This window comes from Giraffa tippelskirchi, chromosome 12, assembly GCF_054371585.1.
Source record: "Giraffa tippelskirchi isolate mGirTip1 chromosome 12, T2T-mGirTip1v1.2.pri, whole genome shotgun sequence".
In the NCBI taxonomy this organism is placed as follows: domain Eukaryota; kingdom Metazoa; phylum Chordata; class Mammalia; order Artiodactyla; family Giraffidae; genus Giraffa; species Giraffa tippelskirchi.
In genome coordinates this window covers 58,089,707-58,110,077 of record NC_137286.1, presented here as the reverse complement: position 1 = coordinate 58,110,077, position 20,371 = coordinate 58,089,707, and the positions used below count along the sequence as shown (strand labels likewise).

The 20,371-nt window shown below is 46.7% G+C and overlaps 2 protein-coding genes across 3 annotated transcripts in view; one reads left to right on the top strand and one right to left on the bottom strand.

The window, feature by feature from the left end:
- Positions 1-2,068, bottom strand: part of PGPEP1L (pyroglutamyl-peptidase I like) — a 62,703-nt gene extending 60,635 nt beyond the window's left edge. The window contains exon 1 of the mRNA XM_081551234.1: positions 2,017-2,068. Coding sequence (XP_081407360.1) covers positions 2,017-2,050 — 34 coding nt within the window. The 5' untranslated portion in view covers positions 2,051-2,068. The remainder of the gene's footprint in view (positions 1-2,016) is intronic.
- Positions 2,069-9,907: 7,839 nt separating this feature from the next.
- LOC145530584 (protein FAM169B-like) overlaps positions 9,908-20,371 on the top strand; it is an 87,999-nt gene continuing 77,535 nt past the window's right edge. For both annotated transcript variants that reach the window (XM_081552148.1, XM_081552147.1), the window contains exon 1: positions 9,908-9,949. In XM_081552148.1, the coding sequence (XP_081408274.1) occupies positions 9,919-9,949 (31 nt within the window). In that variant the 5' untranslated portion in view covers positions 9,908-9,918. The remainder of the gene's footprint in view (positions 9,950-20,371) is intronic.

Here is a 20,371-nt window from a genome sequence, read left to right as displayed (position 1 = left end):
GCTGGCAGATGGGCCTGTGACTGGGGAGGGACTCACTGCAGGGGGGGCGGTGGGCAGCAGGTGGGGGTAGTGTTCTCCAGCTCAGCTTTACCAGGTGAGGCTTTGAGTTCTAGCAATCTGATTCCTGGGACGCCATTTCTCAAATCATGATTCCGAGATGGGGAGGAGCTATGATGAACTACCAACCTCTGGAACCCCACCCCTATCCCCACCCCTGGACCTCGGACCTTCAGAGCAGAAGCCAGTTCTGGAGAAGACTGTGCCTCTGAAGTTAGGGAACCTCTGGTATAAAGCACTCACAAGTTTGACTCACAAAGGGTAAAACTTTCTCAGGGAAGAGAAAAGTTTGGGACAGGATGTCAGGAAATCTAGTGGTGTTTTCTGACTTTGACTGAATCCTATAAAATAAATAAAACTGAAGTTGCTGAGCAAAAAAAAAGGAAAACATTGAGATTAAGGAAAAACCACTGGGAAACCAAGTACCTTCTGGGATGCCTGTAGGAATACTAAAAATGCAGTGACATTTTTTAGTCCCCGCCAAGTCACATGCTGTTTTAGAATCATATTCAGATCACTGTATTCAGATCATCTCTTATCTGTTTTCAATTAGGCAAAACAGCTCAGCAAATGAAAGTCTGAAGCTTTTGTTTTGCATGGTCAAACCTTACATTTCACACTTGGCAGCCCCTCGGGTGGAACTTATGAAAAGTGGCTGGAGAAATCTCTGGAATCGAGAGAGGCCCTTCGGAGGGAGGCAGGCTTTCTGCCTCCCATCATCACTGCGTGGTGCCAGTCCGAAGGCCTTGGTCTTGAGGCAGTTTGTCAGAGCTCTTGTTCCCTCACCATCTGTCTCCGTGCCAATGTCTTGGCGAGATTTACATGTGAAGCAAATCCAATTAAACGAAAAGACCGCCCCTGGCAGCTCAGAGCATTTTTAATAAAGGCAGGCCACGCTCTAGAAGCCAGTGGGCATTCCCAAATCACCGCTGATTATCAGGTACCATCAAACAATCTAGAGTTTGCCAGCAAATCTCAAGCTGATAGGACAGAGGTAGGGGTCGTTGATGTGAGTCTAAGACCTGCCCTGGTGCTTTAGCATTCAGATTTCATTTGTGACAAGTATCGCATTTATCAGGTTATAGTGTGCTTAGGAATTCAAGGGTAATTTGAACCAATCTCTAATACCCAAAATAACACAAATGAGAACAAGGGAGATAAAAGGTTTTCAAAAGAACTTTCTTTTTCTCAGAAGGTTAACAGGAGTTTGATTATAGTCTGAAAATATTAAGATTTCCCACACACACGGGAACCCTTGTCTTGTTTCCTTCATCCACACAATTCAGAAAACTTCAAATATGCCAAATGTGACTGACTAAAAATAAAGAGCTGTGTGAAGAAATCAAGCCCTCCAGGGACCAGCTGTGACAATGACTGGGGGTGTCTGTTGATTTCGAATGCGCTGGTAAAAGGTAGGAGTGGGTGGCTACCATTCCTTCTGAGTCGACCTTCTGGGGTTCAAACTCTAACTGGTGGCTCTCAAAGGGTGCTGAGCGCTCCCTGAGTGGCTGGAAAGTCTCCAGTCTGCAGGGGAGCTATGGGCCCCTTTCAGGGTGGTCACTGCCCCCTTCTTTCTGGGCTCCCTGCTCCACTTCCTTGCTGCCTATGAATAGCTGCACCCTAGTAAATGCCACAGAGGCCCCCAGCCTCCGCTTCCCCACCCCCGTGGGCTGAAGGACAAAGGTCTAAGCCACATGTGGGCACCACTGCGTACGCCACTCAAGAGTTATTTGAAGTGAATGACACGGCAGAAGCAGAAAAGCCGCTCCATCGCCTGGTTGTTTTTTTTAGCAGGGCATAGCAGGAAGTTAGCTCCATCCGGAATTATTGGCACCACCAGTTGCCACTCTTTTTTTTTTTTCCCCATGAGGGAGCTATTTATGACCAGGATCAGGCAAGTGCGCATTCCACGGACAGGCTAAAGGCAGAGGCAAGTGGAAAGCAGAAAAATCGCCTTACCGGTCACCACCACGCAGCTGGACTGGGAATCCATGGTAGCCGAGCGGGGAGCGCGCGTGTGCGCCTGCGCGGGTCACAGGCCGGGCCCCGCTGGTGTTGGCCTCTGGCTGGGATGAATGGGGACTAACCACCCCGCAGCGTTTGGGGGGCCCTGAGAGGCTGAAGACTCTGGGGGTGGGAGGAGGGTGTAAACAGTGCCCCTTGAAAGCAGACAGAGCCGGCTCTGGGCGCAGGGTCTGCAGCCACAGGAAAGCGGAGGGTCAGAGCGCCGCCATGGCCTTTCTGGCCACCTGGTTCTGGGTCACTTTGTTGGTCCGAATGTTCAGCCGTGAGGCTGGCGACCAGCTGTCCCAGGTTCCTGGGACTGGGATTGGGCGGGAGCTAAAAGCTGCTGCCACCCGTTACAGCCCCAGCAATTCATGATGGTGGGGACACTTACAAGATGTTTGTTTAGACCCTGGCTGGATAAAATGTGGTAACTCTTGAAAGTGATTCTGCAAAATATGTGAGGAAAAAAAAAAAGGAAAAAGCAACAGCAGCCAAAACCACAGATGAAGCTTATGGTTAAAAGTGATGGTTGAAAGCACCTGCCGTCTATAAGCTGTGGGTCCTCAGGCCAGTTAATCTCTTCCCACCCTTTTCTCCTTTCTGCGCAAAGGGGACGGTCACAGCACCCTTTCCTGGGTAGAGAGCGCCAGGCATGGTCGCCAGCCCTCCCGCAGCCCTGGGGGCAGAGGCTCACGCAGCCGGAAAGTCTGCGCGGGCTTCCCTGGCTGAGGTCTCACCACCCCCAGTTCTGACCTTGACCAGTGCCCAATAGGGCCCCTGACTAGCTACATGCCCCGTGAAATGCGTGGGCTTGTCTTCTGGCTCCAGGGACATTCCCCGCCCCCCTTAGTTGTGTCCCAGTAACCAAAAGGGCTAACACCTGGGGCTAGTTCCTCTATTGGAGAAGCCACATCATGAAACATGAAACTTCTTGACCTTTCAGAATAAACTACTTAAAAAAAAACTTTTTTAAAATTAAAAACACTTTTTTTTTTTTTTTTTACAAAAGCTTTCTAACAAAAGGTACAAAACCCATAATTCTAGGACTTCCCTGGAGGCCCAGTGGTTAAGACTCTGCCCTTCCAATGTAAGGGGCACAGGTTCAATCCTGGTTGGGGAATAAGATTTTACATGTCTCATAGCACAGCCAAAAAAAAAAAAAAGAACAAACAAACCATAATTCTTTTTCCACATCTGAGTGTGGTCATCATAGTCTCCATCCAGGGGAAGCCAGTAAAACACCATGTCCCCCAGCATCACACTGCTTCCCCAAGGTCAGAATACTCCGTAACAGAGGGTGTGACTTTGAGGTTTCATCTTAATTGGCCCCCTGATAAAAAAAAAAAGTACACCTCCACCCCTACTTAATTGGGATCACTCCAACAAACTAGACTCCACCTGATGCCTTCCTGGGTCACTGAACCGATGGGACATTCCTTTTAATTGGCCCCTGGTGTGGGCTGCAGGCTTATTTACAGACAACAGGTGGGGATTGGCATTTGCCCCCAGTGGCCTTGCCCTGCCTGCTCTGGGAAGCTGGGGCCACCTTGTTTTGCAGGAAATACAGAGGGCTTTGCATGTCACCTTATTTTGAGATTAACATAGACAATACAAAAATCCAAGTTTAAAAGTAATAAACAGCTTCTCACATTCTCACTGTCGAGGTTTTCTCTTCCTCCCCGCCTCCCACCCCCACCGCTGATAAATGGATCCCCTGGTTCATGTCACTCAACGAGTCCTTCTATCAGAAGGGTTTGTCCATCACTTATAAATGAAGAGATGAAACCACTGGAAATGCCCACATTTGTAAAGTTCGTCACTGCTAATGTCAAACTCTTATATCAACACAACTAATGAGGTTTGGGTATCTAACTTGTGTTTACTAATGTCAACTTAGCATGCCTCAAAACTGACTCCTCAGCTGTTAAGACTGCCCATTTTTAACACTGCTACTTTTCTCTACTTTTCTGATAATGAGGCTGCAATTTTTATTTTCCAAGATTTGACATGAGCAACTGAAATGTGCCCTGGAAATTTCACTTTCCCATAATTCACTTATTTTCTTACATCCTAAAATTTTCTCTAATTTTATAATCAATAAAAAAGAAAATGAGAGACCTACATTTTGACTTAGCCACAGTGACATGTCTAATTGTATTCATGCCCCTTTGGGAGAAAAACAGACACACATTCTCACTCTCAAAAATGAGAACAATTCAGAGAAGTATGGATTCAAGGTCTGACATCTGCACTCTTTTCACTGTAAAACGAATGGTCCCCAACAGTCACCAGTGTCAAACAGTCTTTAGACCGATGAAATATAGTAAGCCTGAGAATGAATAAGGCAGCTAAAGAGAGCTGTCTTGTTTAACAAAAAGCACAGTGATCTTCGTTACAAGTTAGATTCCCGAGAGGAAGATAGTTGTAATCATATTTGACTCTGGGGTTAAGAGGACAAGGTGTGACCCTCTCTCAGTGAACTGGAAAGCAAGCAGCAGTATGCAGGTGTTCTCAGCTGGGAGGACAAACGGGGCTGCCAAGGTGACACTATCCCAAGACCTAAACTATTTCTCATTTTGAACCAAACATACAACCCTGTGAGGTTTGTTTTAATTTTCTTATTGGCAAGTTGTGACTTCCTGCTTAAGCAAGAAGGATTTAAAAGGTTGTTTATCGTCTCTGACACAGACAACTCTTGCAACACGTTTTGTACACTTGACATAAATGAGGTGTAATCAAACTGGTCAAATTCCTCTTAGGTGGAGAAAATAAATCAGCGAGAAGCACTGGTGGTTAAGATAATAATAATGATGATAATTTAATAATAAATAATATTAACTCTCCTCTGTCAAACATCAGTGCTTCCAAGTCAGCTACTTACTCTACCATAAGACATAGAACTGATGGCCAACTGCCTCTTGTCAAAGCAGTTTGAAAAATGTCACTCTTTTAAGGTAGCTTTTGAGACTCAACCTCCCCTATTACTTTGCTTTTTCATCTTAATAATCCAGCAGGGGTGGACATACAGTTTCTGTAGAGCTAGATGGTAAATATTTTAAGCTTGTAGACTGCATGGTATTTCCAGCAGCCATAGATAATATGCAAATGGTGGGTGTGGCAGTGTACCAATAATTATCTATGGACGCTGAAATTTTAATGTCCATGTGTCACAAACTGGTATTCTCCTTTTACTTTTTCTTCCAACTATTTACAAATGTAAAAGTTATTCTAGCCCACAAGCTGCACAAAAATAAGCAGTGGGCTGGGTTCGGCTGTATGTTGTAGTTTGCCAAACGCTGCCCTAGAATATAATTTTTATCCTATGCAGAACATGACACAGCTGGTGGTAAAGTGACCTTGTGGTATACATGAACACATTTTCAGTTAAGTGAGCAGATTTTAATTAAAATCAAAACAGGGATTAAGTAATTCAGAATGTTCCATCAAAAACCCATTGCTTTCTCCTTTTTGTTAGGTTCACCGGGTGTTAAATTAGAGGAGCATTCTGAATGAATATGGTGGACAGTTTTGTTTTCAAAAATGATAGCACTTATGATTTTTAACCGCTGTGGAATTAGCTCTCTGAAGCAGCTATCAGTTGACATTTTTTCTCACTCATCTGTGTGTAACTGCTAGTTGTGCTAGGCAAGATTGGGCTCCACCACCCAGAATCCTGAAGCTGTGTTTCCTTTTGGGGGGAGAGTTCAGATGCCATATATTTACATTTTTAACCTTCCTACTAAAGCCTCGCTCTCAAATGCTTATGACATTTACTTATTTAAATATTAAAATTTTGAGACTTTTATAACATTCTGAACCATTTAAAACTGTTTTGAAACAATTAGGACACTGATATGTTAGAGACCATATAACAATGCTGGCCTTATCTTAGCGTTCCATGGGAAACTGGTTTGAGAGATAATAGTTTTTGTAACTTCACCTATGAAATTTGAATTAATAGCTTGAAAACTAGTGCTTTGAAATTTCTGACAGTCTGCTGTGATAGACTGTAAATCTATTTTACTTTTCTTCTTTTCTTCAATTACATTTACTAATCGGTTATTGCTCATATATAAGAAAATTGTTAGCTTGGGTAAATGCCAGTCTCATATCCAGCCAGTTTTATGAGATCCAGTAGTTTCTAAAATCAATTATCACAAATTCCTAGGTAGACAATCAAATAGTCTGTAAATGAGTTGTTGATTTCTAAACCATCCTCAAACAGTTTCCTTACATTTTATAGGAGGAAGGTCTGTGGATATTTTTCCTCGGTCTTGTATCTTTCCTTTGATTTTTGCTAAGTCTTGCTTTTTTTCCTTTTTTTTTTTTTTCAAGGATTACATTCTCTTGACTGAAAAGTAACAACTGCGGCTACAGCAATTGGTTTCTTATTAAAATCCAATACCTCGCTAGCCCTATTGTCTAAATACTGGATTTTTCTTTCAAATTTCACAAATACTTTGGGAATGCCTAAAACAGTTGTGTTCTTAACACTGAGGAAATTCCTGTGTAGATGAGTGAGGCCATTTGAAGGATGAAGCAGTGCGCTTAACAACCTCCTGGAATGAAGGGAAGACCGTACTGAAAGCATGCTCCAGGCCCCTATTTTCCAGTTTACATATATAAACAATATTTTTCATGTTTTCTTTGTTAGAGTCAAGGGCAGTTTTGGCGTCAGAAGTGAGTGCCATGTGGCTAAGTAGGTTTGAGGATGGTTTAGAAATCAACAACTTATTTACAGGCTATCTGATTGTCCACCTTGGAATTCTGTGATAATTGATTTTAGGAACTACTGGATCTCATAAAACTGGCTGGGTATGAAACTGGCATTTACCCAAGCTAACAATTTTCTTATATAAGAGCAATAGCTGATTAGTAAATGTAATTGAAGAAAAGAAAGAGCCATTAAAAATAGCCAACAAATATCAGAAATATATAGGAATAAACCTATCAAGAAACATATGAGATCCATTTATAAGAACTGTAGAACTTTGGCACCAAAAAAAAAAATAAGTAAGAGTAAAGTAAAAGACCTGACCAAGCCAAGGTATGCTATGATCTTTGATGAAAGAACTCAAAACTTTGAAGATGTTAATATTCTGCAAATCGGTGTTCAAAACTAGGCACAATCTCAGTCAAACCTCAATCTCCTTAATTAGCTGGTTCCAATATTTAATGAGGGAAGATTTGTCCTCTCAGATATTTAAATTTATGATAAAGCTGTGGTAATTCAAATAGCGTGCTATTGTAGAAATAGTAAAGAGGGTAATAAAGCAAGAGTCATAATGTATATAGGGATTTAATAAATGGTTAAGGAAGTAATTAAAATTAGTGGAGGAAAGAATGGGTCATTTGATGGTGTTGGAACAATAGGCGATAGTGAGATATATTCCTTATGCTACACTCATAAGTAAATTCTAGTTGGATTTAAAATTCAAATCTGAAGACCCAAAATAGTACAAACACTGAAAGCAAATGTAGAAGGGTTTATTTCTAATTTGGGGGTGGTCTCGGCCTACCCAAGCAAGACAGAACACTCAGAAACTATAAAGAAAAAGAAGTATTTGACTAAGCTCTAACTTTGCAACAGGAGTTGAATAAGCAGCTGAGAAGCAGGGAACTTTTCAGTTTACAGCTCTTTGTTTTAAAAAGAAGTAACAGGAATTCAGTAAACAACCATGTAAGTAATTTAAAAAAACAACACAAAAACTTTAAAAAAAAAGTATCAAGGCTTTTGAACACGTTTTGTTCAAACAAACAATGTATGTTTTGCAGCAGGGGTTAATGAATCTTTAGCCCTATGTGCCAGCAGCGTAAGGAGCATCCTTGATTTACCAAGGGCTCCACACAGGCACAGGGGCCAAAAAAGAGGTTTCTTCCCACCTCAGGGCCTTTGTACTTGCTGTAGCCGTGGCCATTTTCCCTTCCCACACTGCTCATTTTCTTCATGGTTTTCCCGCCTCCGATCCCCTTTCTCTATTTTTTTCCCCTTAACTCTTATTTACCATACCATTCTGTTCTCTTTATCTCCTGCCCACTCTTGCCCAGCAAGTAGCCTCCGTGAGGGCAAGGTTTTGTTCATTTTGTTCACTTCTGAGTCCCTAGAATCTAGAACAGTATAGGTCCTAAGCTGCTTCAGTTGTGTCCGACTCTTTGCAACCCCATGGACTGTAGTTCACCAGGCTCCTCTGTCCATGGGATTCACCAGGCTCCTCTGTCCATGGGATTCTCCAGGCAAGAATACTGGAGTGGGTTGCCATCCCCTCTTCCAGGGGATCTTCCCAACCCAGAGGTCAAACCCAGGTCTCCCACATTGCAGGCAAATTCTTTACCAACTGAGCCACCAGGGAAGCCCAAGAATACTGGAGTGGGTAGCCTATCCCTTCTCCAGGGGATCTTCCCAATCCAGGGATCAAGGCCGTGTCTCTTACATCTCCCATGATGGCAGGTGGGTTCTTTACGACTAGTGCCCCTGGGAAGCCCCATAAGGCCCATAGTGGGAACCTAACAAACGTGCATTGAATGAAAACAAGGAGGTGTTTGGAGGAGATAAGTGTCTGAAATGCTATCCCTCAAGAAGCTCTGTGTTTTAATCATTGTAGAAAATGAAATCTCACAGTTGCAAGAGATGAGTCAGGGTGGCTCTGAGGGGAGCCTCCAGCTCTGGACACAGCAGATACTGCAGTGATATGCAATGGAAGTGAAACTGGGGCCATTTTTCATTTTCTGCTTGGGGATCCCCTGGTCTTCCTCAGGTGCGTTGCAGGGTGGGGAGTAGCAAGAGGCTCCCCTGAGCCAGTGTTTGCTGGGGTGCAGGAAAAATGCAGGGAAATGAACTCTAGACCCATCCTGGGGGCAGAGGGCCAGAAAGGCTGAGGATGGAGCTCCAGGCTGAGGAGGGAGCCAGGCCAAGGGCAAACTCCAGAGCTGCCAGCCAAAGAGGGGAGGTGCCAGCTGACTGGCCACAGGCCTTTGGGTTCCAAGGCCACTGGTGTTTTAAAACCACCCTGACAAAAAACACCCTGAAACAGGCCAAGAAGAAATACTAGAGAAGCAATTGCTTCTCACTGAAGTTTGCTCTCTTAAGCGAGTACAAGCTTGAATATTTAATAAATAACAGTATTAGTTATCAGAAAAAGCACTTTACAGTTGTTAGGAAAGAAACAGAAAAATGGGAAGAAAAAATTACCGGCTGCCCTGCCTTTAAGTGTCGTTCGTTGTCTTTGAGCGTCCTTTCAACTGTATGAATTTTCAAAAAGGTATAAAACCAGGGATTCTTGCCCACAGAAATGGAAATAGTAGAATAAAGTGGGAAGGGGCTCAGAGAGTGGGGTGCCGGACCTAGGGGCCCTGGTGAGGACCTGAGGCTGCGAACAGCTCCTCTTCCAACAGAAATAGTTAGAGTCTATGAAAGTGAAAGACGATCAATCCTGTCCCACTCTTTGCGACCCCGTGGACTGGGGCCCGCCAGGCTCCTCTGTCCTTGGAATTCTCCAGGCAAGGATACTGGAGTGGGTAGCCTTTTCCTTCTCCAAGGGATCTTCCTGATCCAGGGATCGAACCCAGGTCTCCCGCATTGCGGGCGGATTCTTTACCATCTGAACCACCAGGGAAGCCCCAGAGGGACACTAACTAGTCACTACTCATCGGAGGCGGTGATGAGTGGTGCAAACATGCTGTGCAAACTGTGTAGGGAGCCGGGGTCCCTAGCGACAGGTTGCAGGCCCCCGGAGCAGGGGGCGGGCGCCGTGGGTACCAGGGCAGTTCAGGGCGCGGGCGAGGCCGCCGCGGGTCCCGGTGCCGGGGCATCCCTAGGGGCCGGGCCGGGGCGGGGCGCGGGGCGCGCGCGGGAGCATGGACGCGGAGGCCGCCCGCGGAGCCGCAGGTAAGGGGCGCGGGGGCAGCCCGGCCGCCGGCCCGCCAGCCTCCTTCGCCGGCCTCCGTGTGGGCCCCACCCCGCGTATCGGGTTTCAATGGCTGGGCTGGTCCGAGCGCTCCGGGCCCCCGCGCTTCGGAGCGAGACCGTACACCGCGCGCCGCGCGCAGCCAGGGAAGCTTTGCCCGGAGTCGGCGCCAGGGCGCAGCGAGCCGCGCACCTGTGGCCGCGGCGGAGCGAGACAGCGGGCGGTCGGGGAGGACGGGGGCTCGGCGCGCGGGGCTCTAGCGCCCACCGCCCGGAGGCGCACCGCCAAGGGGTCTCGGTCACCGCCCTCCCGACCGTTCCTAGGATCCCCGGCCACCGGGGACCCGCGGGTTTGACAAGCTCTCTGCCTTCCCGTAACCTCGGCGGCCTAGGAAGCTCACGGTGGGGGCGGGTGGGGGTGCTCCATAAAGCGGCTAGGGTGGCGGCGGGCGCCCCTGCGGCCCTGGCTCGGGGACTGTCAGTTCCGGCCCCGGGCCAGCCGGCCAGCCGGGGCGCCTGGGGTGGCGGGCGCGTCCGGGAGCCCGCCCCCTCTCCGGAGAACCCGGCGAAACCGTGTGCCTTCTAAATTTGAAAGCACCTAGTACAAATACCCGAGAGCGTTTCCTGCAGCCCTGCAAAGAAAGGAGTGTGTGGATGGGCGCAGGCATAGACAGGGGCGTTGGATGCTCTTCTGCACTCTTCCCCCTGTCCCCTCGGGGACCCGCGGCAGGAAGGGCCCCGTGGCCAGCGCTCAAGGCCTCCTCGCGTCCAGTCCCGCCCTCCCACCAGCCCTGCGCCCACGTGCAGTCAGAACGCAGACTGGTCGCTTTCTCCCACCACACACCTCTATAAGAGAAAAGTCAGTCTTATAGAGGCTCCTTGCCTTTTATTAGAAGCCAGCGGCGGTGAATTACTTGTTTTTATAACTTGCATTCCAAAGCTGTGACTGAGTTGTTTTTCCCCCGATCTCAAGTGAGGGAGTTAAGGACGGACGGTGGCCACGCCACTTGTATGAATCAGTGACATTCCCCGTGAAAAGTGTGTCTTGGTCTAGAGATCGAGAAAGCAATGGCAACCCACTCCGGTACTCTTGCCTGGAGGATCCCATGGATGGAGGAGCCTGGTGGGCTGCAGTCCATGGGGTCGTGAAGAGTCAGATAGGACTGAGCAACTTCACTTTCACTTTTCACTTTCATGCACTGGAGAACGGAGAAGGCAATGGCACCCCACTCCAGTACTCTTGCCTGGAAAATCCCATGGACGGAGGAGCCTGGTAGGCTGCAGTCCATGGGGTCGCTAAGAGTCGGACACCACTGAGCGACTTCACTTTCACTTTTCCTTTTCAGGCACTGGAGAAGGAAATGGCAACCCACTCCAGTGTTCTTGCCTGGAGAATCCCAGGGACGTTGGAGCCTGGTGGGCTGCCGTCTATGGGGTCCCACAGAGTTGGACACGACTGAAGCGACCTAGCAGCAGCAGCAGCAGCATTGGAGAAGCAAATGGCAGCCCACTCCAGTATTCTTGCCTGGAGAATCCCAGGGACAGCGGAGCCTGGTGGGCTGCTGACTATAGGGTCACACAGAGTCGGACACGACTGAAGCGACTTAGCAGCAGCAGCAGCGGAGATGGAGAAGGGGTTTCGTCTCCAGGTGTAGGAGAAGTACTATTTCGTTTGTGATTTTTTTCTGTAGTGCTTCCTGGGAAGTCGGTTGATAAGTGAGTGCTGTTGCCTGTCTGTTGCTTGAGAACTGGGGCAAGAAGAGAACGTGTCTTGTTCCTTTGATATCACCTTTCTCATCTGCAAAATGGAGGAGACTTTGCCCAGTTGGGGACTTACTGTACAGAAATACCTCATGTATTTTCAACACTTAGCAGGTCTGCACGCAAAGCTCAGTTTGACTTTTTCCCCTCCCCTCTCTCTCAGAGTGGTGCCTGAGTCAGAGAGTTCCTCCCAGCTAGTGCCTTAGACCTGCTTATCCTACCCTTTTAATGGGAAAAGTAATGGTCGTTTCGTCTTCCGGAAAAGTGCAGTTGGCCTAAACGGCTTCGGGATTTTCCTCTATTTATGTCAGCGTTTGCTGTGGCTTTCATGGTTGCTGACGGCCCAGATGACACACAGCAATTGCACATTTTTCATTCCCACGCGTGCTAGATTCTAATGGATGGGAGTTCTACCTAGCTGAATCCATGCCAGACCTCTGACAGCCCATTTCCCAACAGGGCTTCAGCCACGCATGCCTACATGGGAATGAATCCTTTTTCTTTTAGCAGGGAGGCATGAAACTGAGAATTGTTGCTTTCAGATAAGGCTGTATGCCGGTCCCCATTTAGTTCTAGCACGAAAAGCTAGGGAAAGGGCATGTAACTTTCCCATGAGAGTTGCCTCTGTATCTAGATGAGGTTCCTCAGTAAAGGTGTGTCTGGGGTGGGGGTTGCCCTCAATAATTCAAGACATATCCCAGGACCACACATGCAGTCTCTCTCTTTGAAAGTTTGCATGTGTTTTTAATTTCCCTGATACTGAAGGCCTTCTTGGGTTCCAGCAGACCATCTGTTGCTGTCATTTTAGCTTGGAGTGTAAGAAAGGAAACAGTCAGACACAACTGAGTCCTGTTACTCCTCTCATCTTTTACCTTGAACTTCCCTCATCTGCAAACCAAGATCTTGAACTGCCTCATGAGGATTAGCTGAGACCTTGCATTCATCAGAGTGGACTGCTGGGTCCCTGGGGAACGTTTCAGTAGACTCAGACAAGCTGCTTTGTTTTTGCCCCCTAACCCCTATTTACAGGGCTTCCCAGGTGGCGTTAGTGGTAAAGAACCCACCTGCCAATGCAAGAGACCCAGGAGATGCGGGTTCAATCCCTGGGTGGGGAAGATCTCTTGGAGAAGGGCATGGCAACCCACTCCAGTATTCTTGCCTAGAGAATCCCAAAGGCAGAGGAGCCTGGCGGGCTATAGTCCATAGGGTTTGGTCATGAAGAGTCAGACATGACTGAAGCTAGTTAGCACGTCCAAGTTTACACAAATAATTGAAGTGTTTGTGAGAATCATCTGTTGTATGATCTCCATTGAGGAAGTCAGTTTTCGAGTTCCAGTTTAGAAAAGTTAGGTGCCAGACAGTTTGCCACGGTGATAAAAGCAGAGCTTTGGAGACAGGAAAGCCAGCGAGCAAGGAGGAAGCTTGCTCTGGGGGAACAGGGACCGTGGTGATGGCACTAAAGGGACTGACTCTGGGAGGGTCAGCCCAAACACACAACTTCAGAACGGTTCTGTGTCTTCCGGTTGGAGACACGGAAGAGTTAGTCAGACACTCTGACTCTGGAGCAGGCAAGGAATCTAGAAAGGCCAGTGCTGGCCCCGCGCCCTGTAGGGGACCCCTGTTACTGAGAGGAGGGAGTAGAACAGAAGGAGGTCTGGGGAGGGCGTCTCTCCCGGGGAGGGTTAGGCTCAGGCAGGGAGAAGCTCTGGAAACCTGAGACGAGCCATCGAGGCATCGGAGAGGGCCCCGGGCTGAGGGAGGCCAGGCAGGGGCTGACTTCAGGGCTCAGGAGAGGGGCTGGGGAGGGAGAGGCCACAGGGAAGGGGGTCAGAGGTCACAGACCCTGAAGGCCATCAGGCGCAGCTGCTGTTTCTGGAACTTTTTCAGGAAAAGAAGAGGGAGAAGGCTGAGGAGGTGGTTATGAGTGCAGGAAGGTTCCCTCGCGTTTTTGGTGGGGACACCTGAAGGCATTTTTGGTACACTAACCCTCAGAAGCACCTTTCCGCCTGCCAGGCATGGCTGTGAGCCCTTTCCAAGTGTTACCTCAGTTGACCCTCATGTGCTATGCTGTGCTTAGTCGTGTCCAACTATTTGTGACCCTGTGGACTGTAGCCGGTCAGGCTCTTCTGTCCATGGGATTCTCCAGGCCAGAATACTGGAGTGGGTTGCCATGCCCTTCTCCAGGGGATCTTTCCAACCCAGGGACCCAAACCAGGTCTCTCAAATTGCAAGTGGATTGTTTACCGTCTGAGTCACCAGGGAAGCCCAAGAACACAGGAGTGGTAGCCTATCCCTTCTCCAGGGGAACTTCCTGACCCACGAATCGAACCAGGATCTCCTGCATTGCAGGTGGATTCTTTACCAACTGAGCTACCAGGGAAGCCCAATTGATCCTTATAGTAAATAGTAAAGGTAGATACTAATTTTATCCCATTTGACTGGTGAGGAAGCTGAGGCACAGAGAGAAACCGTTTGCCTAGTCACCTGGCAAGTAAGTGGCAGTGTTGGGATTTCAATTGGTGGCGGTTTGACTCCCAGAGAAAGGGACCTCTCATGGGGGTGATGTCTGCCCCCTGCCCCCCCACCCTAAAACCAAAGTGGAGGCTCAGGAAGATGATATTCCATGAGCCAGTTCCTCAGAGATGAACTCATGTTAACAAAACACTTCAAAATAATTTTAAATATTCATCAGCCATTTTGATGAATATTTTGGTCAAATATTCATCAGACCAAAATGTAGAAGTATAGAGGTGTCCTCTTAGAGGAACAGGGATCTGGCAGATTGGGTGGGTGGGTGGGGTCTCAGTTCCTGGGGGCAAGTCTTCCCTGGGGGTTGTGGCAGAGGGCTGGACTGGGCCCCGGGAACCCTGTCAGTGTGACTTGAGCTTTTGTGCCCTGGGACAAGTCTCCATTGCTTCATCAAGAGGGAAGGGAGAGGATGAGCGTGTCTCTAAAAGTCCACTCTGCTATGAAGTATGTCGCGCACTTCCCGTCACTGTAACCAGACTGTCATCCTGCTGACGGTAGGACCTTACTGATCTTTCTGTCCTTCTGCCCTGCTGGCTGCTGGCACACGGTCGGAGCCCTGTGAGCCTCGGATGGAGGAATCATTTCCTTTCAGATGCTGGTGAAGGCGTTTGTTGGTTCCCTGGCTATCGGGAGGGTTTCCAGGAGATTTTGCAGATTTGTGTATTAGGATGTCTGACGGTGCTGCGTGCTGGCCTGCCATCCCTGGGATTGAGCGCCACTGGTCAGCCCATCCCCCGGGAGATGTCTGTCCAGGGGTCTCACTCTCCCTGGGAAGGCCTGGCTCTCAGTGAGTGTCCAGGCTCTCTAACGGATGCCCCTGTCTGTTGGTTGTGATTCTTTGCCATGTAATGGTATCCATCCTATAGATGGTCCTTGTCCACCTCCACCTCTAGACATCAAGGGGTATTTTACGTCTGTATTAAATGGCTATCTCTGCTATACGAGGCCAGGCCAGAGATGGCTGGTGTCCTAAGCTCCGGCTCCTGCCGTGGCCTGGCAGAATAGAGTGAATGACCGGGCAGCCAGGACTTGGGCTGGGAGGTGGGAAGGGGGTGGGCACTGAGGTGTTGTCTTTCTGACCTTTGAAACCCTAATCTGGTGACTGCCTGACTAGCCTTAGCAGGGTCCCTGCCAGCAACTGGCTCCTAACTCCTCTGAGGACATTCTTATTTGTAGCTCAGCCCTGGGAAATTCCAAACAGAGGATTATAGCAAATGGCTGTGCTTTCTGCTGTGTTGTGTGGCACAGAACACAATTTTAGGGCAAAATTCAAGCACACTTGGCGGTCAGATGCTCCTGGCGTCATGTGACTTTTAACATCAGGGTTATTGTTGGGGGTTTAAGTGAGTGTCAGTAGCAACTGAAGGTCTAGGGCCTTTGAATGATGCTTGCTTGGCTTTAACAGCTATGCTTTACAGATTCCATGCCTTGCAGCGCACTCATCCTCTGCTGTAGGCTTTCTTTTCAAGGCCAGTGATCAGCAAACTTCTGTGGGGGTGGAACACAAAGACTGTGCCTCCAAAGGCCCTATCCTGTGGAAATCCAGGCTCGTCTTTCTCCCCGCTTCTCTGAGCCACTGGGGCTGCTCTCCCGGCAGACCCTGTGCACTCCTTGTGCCCACACAGTAGCTTTGTTTTCTGCTTAAACCAACACCTATTGTCTGTCAAAGCACAGAATGATTTTGATGTTTCTTTGCTCCTCCGAAGCTGGGCAGCGAAGGGACCACTGGAAATGGCTTGAGGCTGAGGGCTGGGGGCTCCCAGGGAGGGCAGAAGGGGAGCTCCTGTTCATGTGTGTGTTGGGGGCTCCCAAGGCCCAAAGCCTCCTAGACCGCTTGGTTTCCTTGTCTTGCAGAAATTAAGACAAATGTGTTTTTCTTGGAAACCAAGTCTCTAACCACTACTTGCAAATTCCGCAGACAGAGAGAGAAAGCCGCATTCGTTTCTCCATTGCACTGGGCTGAAATAACCCCTCATGAGAGTCCCTGAGTATTTCAGGGTAAGTGCTTGAGAAGCTGAAGCTGTGATGATGCCAGCCTTGCCATGACTTCTGCTCCCTGAGTTGTCTCCCCGCCCACTGTGCCCTGTGAGATGCTGCTTAGTGGATCGGTTTTGCCAAGTGTTGTATGTGGGGAGACGCATATAGGCCCAAACAGGGAATTACACATGTTCATTCGTTTTTACCTTTATGTTTTCTAGCAAGTGATTTCTGTAATGCATGTATGTAGCCCACATTTGGGCTATTAGAATGTCTTGAAAAACCATTATTGTAAGCTCTGTAGAAGGAAAATAATTGTTCTGTGTTTTTCCAGAATGCACGATAACTGAGTAAAAATATAAAAAATGCTTGCTAGAAGCATTAATAAAAATATGTCCTTGTGCAAAAGCATAGTCTGGTTACTTGTTGATGAATATGTTTTTAATCATAAGAGTTAAATGTGAATATTGATAGATCATCTTGTTTTCATTTCTTGCCTTTTTTAAAATTGAGATTTCCCCACCCTGGCCCTAATTCCATTTTTTCCCTCTCTCCTATTTTGAAATTTAATATCTATATTTCTATTCTTTTAGGGACTAACTTAGACATTTTAGTATGCATGTGATTTCTAACTAATCCTGAAATTAATCAGTTTTAAACTTTCTCTGAAATCATATAAGGGCCTTTGAGTGACTTCACTCCAATTACTTCCTTTCCAATTTCTTTTCTTTTGTTGTGTAGCACCTTAGTTCTATTATGATTTTTTTGTCTCCTTAAAGTAGATGTTTTTGTTTTGTATGGTCAGCGTTGGCTTGGGTTTTATCCACATGTTTCTCATTTTCTTTGCTCCCATTCCTTCTTGACTAATTTCCTCTTGAGGTCAATTTCCTTTCCCTTGATAAGCACCCTTTTAGAAATAACTTTAGGGAAGATATGCTGGTAGTAAACTCAGATTTTGTTTTTCTAAATGTTTTTATTTCACCCACATTGTTGAAAGTTACTTCTGCTGGATGGAGGGTGAAGTTATCTGCTCTCTCACTTTAGAAATGTTCTTCCATTGTCTCCTGGCTTCCATAGTTGCCATTTAGAAGACCGCTGTCAATGGGGTTCTCCTTTTCTTGGGAGGATCTGTCTTTTCCTTCTGGCTACTTTCATCTTTTTGTGTTGTTGTTTTGCAACTCGACTATAGTATGTTAAGGAGGGGAGTTTTCTTTATTTTCCCTGCTTTAGGGTTGGTTGGGATTCCAGAGTCAGAGGATTGGTGCCTTTCATTAATTCTGGAGAAATTTCAATCAAATTTCATCAAATCTTGACTTTTCCTTATTATTTTTTCTCCTTCTGAAACTTTAATTACATTGTTGCTGGATGGAGCTCATCATTCTACTTTCCATCTCCCTTAACCTGCTTTTCATATCTTCCACTTGTTCTGTCTTTCTGTGCTGCATTCTGCATAATTTCTTCAGACATATATTTTCAGTTCATTGGCTATTTCAGACATAAATTTCTAGAAGCTCTATTTTCTTTCCCTCTTGAATCTTATTGGGCATTTAACAAATCTTGGCCCTTTACATTCCATATTTAAACTTTTGAAAAGATATTTCACATCTCTATCTTCAGTATTAGATAATTTCAATATCTGCAGTGTTTGTGAGTCTGAACCTATAGTTTGTGCTGACTCTTTTGTGGCAGTTTATTTCATCATACATTAGAGATTTTTGAAATCAGATCTAAATGACTCCAAAGCTCTTGCCCTCGTGCCCAAACCTCACTGCCTATATGGGTGGTTCATCAGTGTTTTAATACCAATTCAGTTTGTAATATCTCAAGGAAAATATTTAGTATTTTAGAATAATGTACAGCTTGTTCTTCTGTTGGCAGGTTCATCAATTTCCCACTTTGGAAAGAGCTAGGATCTTAACAGCAATTAAACTGTTTCCAATGTTAGTTTATACATGTGTCACAATATGAAAGCTACTAGTTGAATTGCACTGACTTATATGAAGTGGTGAGGCTAAAGTAGACAGTCCGGCCCCTCACCGCCCCCTCCATCTAGCAGCAAATTCTGCCCTGTGCACTGCCGCATCTAGCTCATGTCTTCCCGTTATCTTCACTGTCATCATTAGTCTAAGCCACTGTCATCACTTGTCTCAGCGTGCACTGCCTCCGGTTTGGTTTCCTGCTGCAGTATGACCTGGCAGAGGCAGTAAACACGCACTCCAGTTATGCCACGTCAGGACCCTTCAGCAGCCCCCTACTGCATTTTTCTTGAAACCTGAAGTCTGGAACTTGACCAGAGTCCTGTTACCCTGGCCTCTGCCTGCCTGCTTCCTGTGACCTTACCCCTCTTCTCTTGGCCAGGCATGCTGCAGGCCTGCTGGCTGCCCTTGGGCACTTGCCCTCTGCTCCTTTCTTCCTTCTGCACAGCCTGTTCCTTTGGTCTGGGTGGCCCTTGATCTTGCTCAGCACGAGGCCAGCATTTTGTTCTTCCATCCTTCTGCTTAATGGTTACCTCCTTAGGGAGACTGTCCCTAGTTGTTCTGTCCTGTCTCCCACCTCCCTTGTCACTTGCCTCCCTCCATGCCATCGGGGTGTTTAACTGTTTTTATGTTTCCTGACCAGGCTGTAAGTTCTAAAAGAGCAGAGGCCACTTCTGATTTTTCACCATTGTGTTGACTAGCACTTAGCATGGTGTCTGGCAATATGAAATTTCCTAAGTGATAGCCCAGTTTTATATTATACATTTATAAAGTAGCTTTATAGCAGATAGTTTTTTCAAACCTTTGCTGTAGGGTTGGTGATGAATGTGATCTGGGTCTGATTAGAGCTCTTCCTAGGACCGCAGGTTATCGGGAAGACCTTGGTCTAAACTGAGGTCACCCTTTGGCAGGGACTCTGGGAGCAGATATCATAGAGGCCTCAGGGCATTACTACTATTCTACTGCTACCACTACTACTGTTATTACTACTATTATTGTATTTTTAAAAATGGGTAGTGATTTTTTTCCTCCAAGCCTTAAAGTATAAATGACAAACACTCAGTCTGTCCTCTTTTCACTGAAGCCAGCTCCTAGCTTCTGCCACCTTTCTTGGGGGTGTGGCTTGGCTGGACAGTGGGCACAGGTGGCATCATTGCCCTGTGATGCAGGTGCTGGAGGAATCCTGTGTAGGTTAGCCCGTTTAGACCACATCAGCCTTGCCACTTATCTCTTTGTGAATTCATTCACTCTTTCTAGTTCTTACAAGCTTTTAAAATAGTTAAAATTATTGTTAAAATTGTTAAAATTATTAATATATGGACCAAAGAGTTGAATAGACGTTTCTCGAAAGTCATAGAAATGACTGGTAAGGGACTGCTCTGGTGGCCCAGTGGTTAAGAATCCATCTAGCAACGCAGGGGACATTGGTTCGATCCCTGGTCACGGAACCAAGATCCCACATGCCACAGGGCAATTAAGCCCATGCGCTGCAACTGCTGAATCTGTGCACTTTAGAGTCTGTGCACTGCAATGAAAGATCCCGCATGCCACAACTAAGACTCAACACAGCCAAAGAGAGAAAGAAATGTTTAAAACAACAGCAACAACAAATGGCCAGTTAGCACATGAAAAGATGCTCCTCATGACTAATACAAACGAAAACCACAGTGAGATACCACTTCACACCCATTTGGATGGCTGTTATCAGAAAAAGCAGAAAATAACAAATGTTGGGTGAAAATGTGGAGAACTTGGAACCCTTGTGCATTGCTAGTGGGAATGTAAAATGGTACAGCCACTGTGGAGTGTGGCAGTTCTTCAAAAAATTAAACATAGAACCAGCATATGATCCAACAATTCTACTGCTGAGTATATACCCAAAAGACATGAAAGCAGGGACTGGAAGAGATATTTCTAGATCCATATTCATGGCAGCATTATTCACAATAGCCAAAAGGTGGAAGCAACCCAAGTGAACATCAACAAATGAATGGATAAGCAAAATGGGTGTGTGTGTGTGTACATATATATATATACATATATATATATATATATGTATATATATAGAAGAATATTATTCAGCCTTTAAAAGGCAGATATTTTAAACAGTCCTATACTGAGCACTCACTGCCGTTTGTGCTGGTACACAATGTGTGGTCCT